At 34.1% G+C, this 10,470-nt stretch overlaps 2 protein-coding genes across 2 annotated transcripts; both read right to left on the minus strand.

Annotated features, from left to right (window-relative positions):
- Positions 1-1,754: 1,754 nt before the first annotated feature.
- Positions 1,755-2,597, minus strand: LOC130975801 (uncharacterized). The gene has a single exon (XM_057900536.1). It carries the CDS (start codon positions 2,595-2,597, stop codon positions 1,755-1,757), a length of 843 nt encoding a protein of 280 aa, XP_057756519.1.
- Positions 2,598-7,376: 4,779 nt separating this feature from the next.
- Positions 7,377-10,100, minus strand: LOC130975802 (receptor-like protein 6). The gene has a single exon (XM_057900537.1). The coding sequence runs from the start codon at positions 10,092-10,094 to the stop codon at positions 7,377-7,379; it is 2,718 nt and encodes a 905-aa protein (XP_057756520.1). The 5' UTR covers positions 10,095-10,100.
- Between the last annotated feature and the right edge of the window lie 370 nt (positions 10,101-10,470).

The following is a 10,470-nucleotide window of genomic DNA, read 5'->3' on the forward strand; positions in this document are numbered from 1 at the left end:
CTTAAATTTCTGCCACCCTTCAAGGGTCCCAACTATCAAACCAAACACCTCTCAGTCACTCAAATCATTTCCAGTAACAAATTATTTCATAATCAAACAAATACCAATATTAAATCTTTTTCCAAACCGACCAACTTCAACAGCAAATTATCGACAACAGCTAAACCTCACATATACCATATACACAAACCATCAATTATTCACTCAGTTCATTCCTATCTTAAGGTCTTCTAGCCTAAGTTTTTACGTGACATTAAATATTAACTACGAGAAACCAAAACCATACCTTCGTACGGAATCAAAATATTCAAAGCTCTGGAGAAGCTTTCTGACCGAGCTATCGAAGAAGAAAACGTCCATAATCGTCTTTGCCTCCTAAAACTCTCGTTGGCCAAATCCAAAGAAAAGATGAGCTACGTCATTGTCAACTTCCACTAATCAAAAATGGTGTCAACGTATAGAGGAGGAGGTTACGAATACTTTCATCGGATTAGATTTTTTATTGGAGTTACGAATTGCAAGAAATCGAAGCCGGAAGTTTGGAGGGATTTACGTTCTCACGCTTCTCTCTCGGTCACTCTTCTCCCTCGCCACTCATTCGTTCATATACTATATATATGTATATGGCGGCAGATAATCATAACTAGATATTTCATATATGTGTATACGCATACAATAGCTTTCCTTAAGTAAATGGCTACCGCCTTTTATATATATATATATATATATATATATACATGCGCATATAATAATAATAATAATAATATATGCAATCATAATGCGTAATGATAATAATGATATATATGTAGCTTAATGTAAAACATAAACCGCCTTTTGTTTTCATACTTTATAATTAATAATGATAATAATATTATAATAATACTAGCAATAGTAATGATAATCATGTAATATTAATAATAATAATAATAATAATAATAATAATAATAAACGTAATAATAGTAATAATAATAGTCACTTAGTGAATATAATAACAACAATAAATACATAATACTAAAGAGTAAAACTATATAAATTTATAGTACATATAATACTCATGAGAATTATATCCAATGTTTATAATAATAATAATAATAATAATTTGATTAAATTTAAATTATTATAAAATCAGTTCAATTACTGATAATAAAAATAATTTTCTAAAAATAAGGAACTCTAATTTTATAAAATAAATTATAACTTATTTATATTTATATTTTTAAAATTGAGGGTTGCTACATCCTATCCACCTTATAAAAATTTTCGCCCTCGAAAATTCATATAAAATGGAAGAGACTCATACTAATGTAACTTCCCTTCTTAAACATGTCAAAGAAAAACAGAAAGATTTGACATGATTTGTTTGTAAATCCAGGATATTCTTATGGCTTAAAAGTCTATGCAAAACGGAAGATACAAGATAGACTCGATGCAGAAAGGTTATAAGGCAGGTTGGTATTAGATCGACGGGTTTATCACTTCTAATACTCACTTCATCTAGCTCTTAAGTTCTGCCAATTCTATTGGTGTCACCTTACGTAATACAATCGAAACTGGTTCAGCTTCTGATACTGAATTTATCACAACTTACTCTTTCTCTCGACACCTAACCGGTTATCAAACAGATATTTCTATCGGCCTAAACTCCTAGTCCGTATCTAAGTTCAAAACTATGTCCAGTCTTTCCAGTCCTAAACTTCTTAATTCGATTATGTAACCTAAATGAAAGCGGGGTCCTAGCTCTACATAGAACAAATCTATTCTACGCATTCGGTATCATACTTACCTCGATCCTGTCGTGGCCAACCCGTATCTGCGGCTCTCCCACGCGAACAATCCCTAGACATATGTCCCGGTGCTCCACATCGAAAACACATTCCCAGTCCGTACCTGCGCGGCTCTTCTGGAGTGGTCTCACCAAAGCCTTCCTGTAGCAGTGTCCACTTCATGGAGCAATCCTCAGCGAGCTGGCTCTTCTTAACCAACTCAGTGAAATTTGTTAGCTTTTGTGGATACACGTAATTAAAGATATCTCTCCTTAGTCCTTTCTCATACTGAGCACACTTCCATTCCTCATAATCGGCTGGATTTCCTTGACAAGTTTTTGAGAAACGGCACAGGTTGTCGAATTCACGGGTATAGTTAGCGACGGACATATCCTTTTGCTTCAGCTGCATTAACTCCAATTCTTTTGCAATGCGAAACGCATGCAAGAAATATCTCCCGTAAAACTCTGTCTTGAATCTATGCCAAGGGACATCCGTTAACTCCACCTGCAAGGTATGACACAGCTCTTGCCACCAATTCTGAGCATCTCCCTCCAACATATGAGTCACTATCTCCACTGACTGTACTTCAGGAATGTGCTGAGTGTACAAAAACCTCTCTACTTCTCGAAACCACTGATCAGTCTCCAGGGCATTGGCGTTTCCGTTAAACCGAGGTGGACCATTCTTGAGGAAATCGGTAAGGGTCATTGACTTATAGTATCGACTTATGTTACTCGTACTAGCACTAGGGTTTCCACCTCGACGTCCTTGCACTGGTTCAACCTCGGGATTTTCTCTCCGTATACCTCGTTCGGATCCACGAGACGACATCTGGTCCCTGTTCACACCAAACAAGTGATATTAAGTTGATCAGTCTCAATATCGCAAGTTTAATGCTTCAAGTTCCAAATGCATGCTCATGAATATTTATGCCACATATATCAATCAGATATTCTAATAGCACATACACACACCCAGAGTATGCCCAGAAGCATAATCAGTCTATCCCTCAGGCTCTACAGGAACGAACTGCTCTGATACCATAATGTAACACCCTACCACACAGGGCCTTACGCTTAAGTCGTAAAGCAGAGGTGGCAAGGTATTACGACCTCTAAAAGAAAATGATATCTACATAGATATAGTTGGGTGAAATCATATTTAGGAGCCTTGAAGAACAAGCTAAGCAAATTGATAAACAGAAAATCGTGACACACTCGCATGGATATTCGTAAAACGGACAGGTAAAATTGAAATATAACTGAACACATATATATACATATCAAAGTTCCAAAACTCAGATAGCAAGCTCCAGACTCGACCTGCGAAGCTAAGGCCGACCAGAGTATATAATTATGTATATATACAACCTAAAATAAAACTCAAACCACAAAATAAACCCCTGTATCTCCAAGTCGACCTCTAGGAGGGACAAAACACAAAATATACATGCGGAGATTCTATAAACATATATACATAGCCTAAAACAAAATATGACAGTCCAAAAGACCGTTCTTCGCTTGTAAAGAGGATACCCAAACGCTCAACGAGGTGTCTCTCGACCTGCATCTGAAAAACAACAACATAGTATGGGATGAAAACCGGAGGTTCTCAGTATGGTAAAGGTGCCCGCATAGTTAATATAAAAGGTCTCGGGAAAGCCAGAGGCATTCCTAGAACTTCGACACTCAGATTTCAGCTTAAGAATTCAACTAAACCAGAAATTGGGTAAGTTGTCTAAGGTATTATAATTCTGAATCTAACTTTAACCTAATAATCCACGTTCTGTCTCCTCTAATCCTCCGAATCATTGGCGGAACAATCCTCTCTCCTCACACCTTCGCCAAGAAGGATTTCTCAGAAAACATACACATATAGTTCAAGCAAGAAAAACACAGGTAGAGAAGCATTTACAGCAAGTAGAACAAGTAGCGGATAAGCAGAATTAAACAGTTAAGCAAACCAAAACAATGCACACTCAAGCAAACAAACAAATGCATATGATGTATGCCTGTCCTATGGCTGATGAGTCTCATCTGTCGGTTATACAGCCAACCCGACAAGTCCTGGTAGTTAACCATTGGACAGTCCCTCTGTGCGCGCATCCCCAAGCTCAATAATATTCCATGGAGTCAAACTCCAAGCTCAAATATAATATTCCATGGAGTCACACTCCAAGCTCAATAATATTCCATGGAGTTACACTCCAAGCTCAATAATATAGTATTCCATGGAGTTAAACTCCAAGCTCAATAATATTCAATATTCATATTTATATGCATGCACATGGGGGAATCCGGGGAGTTAAAGTGTCCGGTCACATCTTGCGACAGAGGGTCAACAAATAATCTCAAATACACAAGCCACATAATAATCTCTTTCTTTTTAAAATACCACCTCAAATCAAATTCCAATTCTTAAAGAAATTTTGACATTATCTCCTCTAAGACTTAAATTTCTGCCACCCTTCAAGGGTCCCAACTATCAAACCAAACACCTCTCAGTCACTCAAATCATTTCCAGTAACAAATTATTTTATAATCAAACAAATACCAATATTAAATCTTTTTCCAAACCGACCAACTTCAACAGCAAATTATCGACAACAGCTAAACCTCACATATACCATATACACAAACCATCAATTATTCACTCAGTTCATTCCTATCTTAAGGTCTTCTAGCCTAAGTTTTCACGTGACATTAAATATTAACTACGAGAAACCAAAACCATACCTTCGTACGGAATCAAAATATTCAAAGCTCTGGAGAAGCTTTCTGACCGAGCTATCGAAGAAGAAAACGTCCAGAATCGTCTTTGTCTCCTAAAACTCTCGTTGGCCAAATCCAAAGAAAAGATGAGCTACGTCATTGTCAACTTCCACTAATCAAAAATGGTGTCAACGTATAGAGGAGGAGGTTACGAATACTTTCATCGGATTAGATTTTTTATTGGAGTTACGAATTGCAAGAAATCGAAGCCGGAAGTTTGGAGGGATTTACGTTCTCACGCTTCTCTCTCGGTCACTCTTCTCCCTCGCCACTCATTCGTTCATATACTATATATATGTATATGGCGGCAGATAATCATAACTAGATATTTCATATATGTGTATACGCATACAATAGCTTTCCTTAAGTAAATGGCTACCGCCTTTTATATATATATATATATACATGCGCATATAATAATAATAATAATAATATATGCAATCATAATGCGTAATGATAATAATGATATATATGTAGCTTAATGTAAAACATATACCGCCTTTTGTTTTCATACTTTATAATTAATAATGATAATAATATTATAATAATACTAGCAATAGTAATGATAATCATGTAATATTAATAATAATAATAATAATAATAATAATAAACGTAATAATAGTAATAATAATAGTCACTTAGTGAATATAATAACAACAATAAATACATAATACTAAGGAGTAAAACTATATAAACTTATAGTACATATAATACTCATGAGAATTATATCCAATGTTTATAATAATAATAATAATAATAATAATTTGATTAAATTTAAATTATTATAAAATCAGTTCAATTACTGATAATAAAAATAATTTTCTAAAAATAAGGAACTCTAATTTTATAAAATAAATTATAACTTATTTATATTTATATTTTTAAAATTGAGGGTTGCTACATGGTAAATTATTATCGCATATAGGACTTTACTTGCTAAAATCAGTGTTCACCAATGGGCAACTTCATGTTGCTTTGTCAAGAGTTAAGAGTCGCAATAGTCTGAACATTCTACTTCTAGATGAAGACAACAATCTAAACTTATCAACAACAAATGTGGTATTCAACGAAATTTTTAATAATATTTAAATAAGAAAATAGTATTTTCATTTTAGTAACATATTATGATTTATACTTTTGTATAAATATTTGTCGTAGATATAACTAATTTATTAACTATACTTTCAGATTTGAAATAAAATGTGTAACATGGAGCATAACATCATATGCCAATTATTTTTCTAATGAGGTTAGTAAAATACTTGGTTGTCGATAACTTTTCATTAGTCTTATAATATAAAGTTTAGTATAAAATTGACATTCTACTATTACAGTTATATATATATTCTTATTTTTTCATGTCTTTTTCCTTATAGCTCAAAAATATTATAGACTTCAAACTGTTTCATTTGCATTTTACTTGAATAAAGATAAAACAACATATTAAGTACGTTTATTATATAATGACGATGATATTGTTATACTAAACTTGAGAAATTTATAATTATAAAATATTATTTTCGATTTACCATATCAAATTAAAATATAAACCCGTGCATCGCAGGGGTTTAACACTAGTACATAATATTTGTTTAAACTAAAACATAAAGGTCCAGAGTATCCATCTTAACAGTTTTACAGTACTCAAAACAAGAAAACATGAAAATGAAACAGAGTTCATAGGTACGAACAGTTAAACTGAATCAAGCATCAGAAAGATTAATGTCAGAGCCAAGGGATTGGTTGTCTTCTTCTGCATCACCCAAGTTCTTTTCGAAGCTATCAAGCTTTGGTCTTGCAATAAAGATTTTATTTTTGGGCTTGTTTACCAAAATTCTAGCCAAACTAACAAAATAACTCAGCCACACATTTTTAAACAATTTTATACATGGCTGAATTTTAGCTTCACATTGGGCTTGTCATTTTTGGCCCAAAACACAATCTGCAAATAACAAAATTATTAATTAACAAATGTGAATTAAAATTTAACTTAATAATTTTGTAATTAATTATTTTAATAATGTTCGATCATCATCAAATTAATTTGAAATTTTCCAAACTCATCAACCCACAAAACATGTTTATAAATATTGTATAGTTGGATATGTTTAACTTTTCAGACTCACTGGTAATTGCTTTCTTTTTATCAAGACTATATATGGTTTTGTTCCTTTAGTGGGTTGTTCTGTACTCCCTTTGATAGAGGTTGTTGTTATAATTCTATATCTTACTCTCCATTCCGTTTTGAAAAAAATTAGTGCTCTTACTATAAAAAAGAGAGAACTTGATCATCATTGCTTCTCCTTCCTTCTATGGTGTTGTTGACTTTTCATCTTGAAAAAAGAAAAGAAAGAAAAGCAAAAGAAATTTCATGTTTTTGTTAGTAACTCTTTCAATAAAAAGATTTTAGTTTTCTGTATTTCTATATTAGTTTTTTTTTTTTTTCCTTCTCTCATATTTAGAATTTGGATGTTGGTTGTGATTTTAGTTTTGTTATTACTGTTGGCGCAATTGACCTACTTATAATCTTTTTCATATCAATGAATATTTGTTTTTGAAAAAACAACGGCTTCTTTTTACTTTTTACAAGGTATCATGTCTCGAATAAGCATAAGCATACGAGAAAGTATGCAAAGGGAATGGATTATTGTATGCAAAGAACACAAAGTGTGACTTTTCTTATTTCAAAAATAGAAAAAGCAAAATAAATATATTACACACTATATTTATCATTTTATCTTGCCTACTTTAATTTGGGTTTACACAGTATACATAGCTGACTCTTAAACAAGAGAAACACAATAACTTTAAATGCAAACACAAATAAAATAATCTAAGATTACACACATGAAAAGATCTTTTTCAGCAACCTAAAAACATCTATAGCAAAAGCATATCCCAGTGCTAACCCAGCAATAAGGCCACCCCCATATCCAATTAGAATTACCATCCAATACAATTCAAAGAAAGATCCTGACTCAGAATCTTGATCACCATCAGGTTTTTGCAATGGAAGCTTAGGATGATTTTCACATTTCTTCAACAATTGTATCCCACACAAATCTTTATTTCCCTCAAATGAATTGTTATCAAATGTGGAAAGTTGGCCATTTTCTGGGATTGGACCTGAGAGATTGTTGAACGACACATTGAAGAAACTCAAGAATGTTAGCTCTGTGAGTTGTTGAGGAATATTCCCTGACAGACTATTGAGAGAAAGGTCCAGCACCTCAAGATTTGAAAGCTTTCCCAAAGAAGATGGGATGCTGCCAGTAAACATGTTATTGGACAAATTGAGCACAACAAGCCTATTCAAACTTCCCATGATATCTGGTATCTCACCATAGATTTTGTTACATGAAAGATCAATGATTACCATGTGATGAAGGTATTGACTCCCGAGATAATCCATGACAACTCCTTTGTTGGACATTGAAAATAAATACCAATCAAGATCTATAGACATATTCTCACTGTAAATCACGTCCTTGAAATCCAGTTGTCTTTTGTTGGATATGATCATCGATTTGAAGCACATGATTATTTCTGATGTTAGTTTCATTGAGAAACCATTTTTAGAAAGATCAATAATTTGAAGTTTGGGAAATGTGTATTTCAGTGGACACATTATAGCTCCGTGAAATTCATTATCACTTAAAGCAACAACCTTTAACTGAGGAAGAGATCCTAACCAGAAAGGAAATGAGTCATTGAAATGGTTATGTCTCACATCAAGAAACTCTAGCTTTCTACAATTGACCAGTGCTCTTGGTAATTTTCCATGCAACTTGTTAGACCTAAAATCAATCAACCGAAGGGCATTTCCTTTCACATAAGTTTGAGGAATAATGCCGGTCAATTTGTTTTCTGCAAAATTCAAAATTTGAAGGAATCGACTAAACCTTCCCAAACATGTTGGAATCATGCCAACTAAGTTATTGGAAGATAAATCAAGATACATAAGGGATTGTAGATTGCATATCAAGGGGGATATTTCTCCTATTAACAGGTTGTTGGAAATATCCAAAATCTGAAGAGTTGTTTTATTCCATATCCAACTCGGTATTGTCTTTATACTATTCTGTGATACGGAAAGACCAGTCAACTCTTGCAAGTGCTGTATAAAGTTGGGAAAATGAACCAAGTTGCATGACTCTAAATCCAATGAATGAATTTGAGGAGGAAATGTTACGTTGGTAGTGTTCTTCCCTTCAACAAAAGACAATTTGTTGCCTCCGCCTAAACCAAGATTTGTAAGCTTTTGGAGCTGTGAAAGCATGCCAAGCTCAATCTGTCCTTCCAACATATTAACACCTAGATCAAGACCTGTAAGATTCTCTAACTTGAAGAGGAAATATGGAATTTCACCTTGAAGATTATTGTGATGAAGATTCAAGAGATTTAAAGTGGTTAAGTTCATTATCCAAGTTGGAATTTCTCCATTTAAATTGCACCTACTCAATTCTAACTGCTGAATTGGAGGAAGGATTGTCACATTGACAGTCCTATTTTGTGAGAACAAAGACAATTTGTTGAGAGACAAGTCAAGATCATTAAGCATCTTTAGCTTCAAAAACATGTCAAGTGCTAGGCGGCCTTCGAAAAAATTAGAAGCTAAATTTAAAGTTACAAGATTCTCTAGTCCAAAAAGAGAGCGAGGGATTTCACCATGAAAGCTATTTCCTCCAAGAATCAAGTAAGCTAAATTGGTCAGGTTTCCAATGGATGCAGGTAATGTGCCCTGCAGATTTTGGTTTTCCACAAAATTCAAAGATGTTAAGTTTACAAGAGAGAATATTCCGATAGGAAACTCACCTTGTAGTTCACATCGGCGAAAAGAGAGCTTTTGCAGAGATGTAAGGTTTGTGAGCGTGTGAGGTAAAGATGATGAAATGGTGACAAAATTAAGGCGAAGTTGTTCAAGTCTTGTTGAGTTTTGAATTAAGCTTCGCAGAGTGGATTCCTTGAGTTGTAAACGGTTTATTAATGGAAAATCAAGCCGTTCAATATAGCTGCGAAGATCAAGGGACAACAAGTTGGACAAATGGGAAATTTGAGTTGGGACTTCACCTGACAATGTGGTTTCACCAAATTGAGAAAGATTCAAATGCCTCAGTTGTGACAAGTCACCTATCCTGGCTGGAATTTGCGAGTGATTGAAGTCATTGTCCGAAAGATCAAGGCTTTGAAGATGCACAAGTGAGAAAAGGGTGCTATTGGCATCCATGGAACCATAGAGCTGGCTGCTACTAAGATCAATGGAAATGACATGACCTGTGAGCTCATCGCATTCAATGCCATCCCAGCAGCAGCAATCTGTGGTTGGAATCCAGGAAACAGTTTTAAGATAACTGAAACTATTGTAAGATGCAGACTTACTTATGATGAAGCTTTCTTTAAAGCTGAGCAAGGCATTGCTTTCATGTTGATGGCATTCATGATGATGAGTAGTAGTTGAATCATTCAAAGTTAAACAGTTTGTAAAGAGGGAGGATGAGAAGAGGAGAAGAAACTGTGTGGACAAAGCAACAGAATGCAACAACCCCATCATTGTCATTTTTATTGAAATAGGTTTCAATGGATGAAATATTTGGACACTAATCGGTTTTTATAGTGAAGCAGTTATGGTGATACTATTCAGAGTAGCCCCTCTTCATTAAATGCCTTCGACAAACTGAACTAACTTGTCTCTTGTTACAACTTCATAGTGAAGTTCCTTGATAGTATATTTTTGTCACTACTATTTGACTTTGTTACATGAATCTTCAAGACTTCTCTACTCGTATATAGTCATCACACGCAGGTACCTTTCAAACCTTAATTATCTTTCACTTCATTTAATTAGCTTCACAAACTTCCTTAGCTTGTTTTCGGTGTTCTAAGTGATGATAACTCATACTCACCTCACGAGATTGTGATGTTGGTTACCGTTC

The sequence above is a fragment of the Arachis stenosperma genome, chromosome 4 (assembly GCF_014773155.1).
Source record: "Arachis stenosperma cultivar V10309 chromosome 4, arast.V10309.gnm1.PFL2, whole genome shotgun sequence".
NCBI lineage: Eukaryota > Viridiplantae > Streptophyta > Magnoliopsida > Fabales > Fabaceae > Arachis > Arachis stenosperma.

What these genes read in the sequence shown, in the direction of transcription:
- LOC130975802 (XM_057900537.1), bottom strand. Translation starts at nt 10,094, where the DNA reads ATGACAATGATGGGGTTGTTGCATTCTGTTGCTTTGTCCACACAGTTT.
- LOC130975801 (XM_057900536.1), bottom strand. Translation starts at nt 2,597, where the DNA reads ATGTCGTCTCGTGGATCCGAACGAGGTATACGGAGAGAAAATCCCGAG.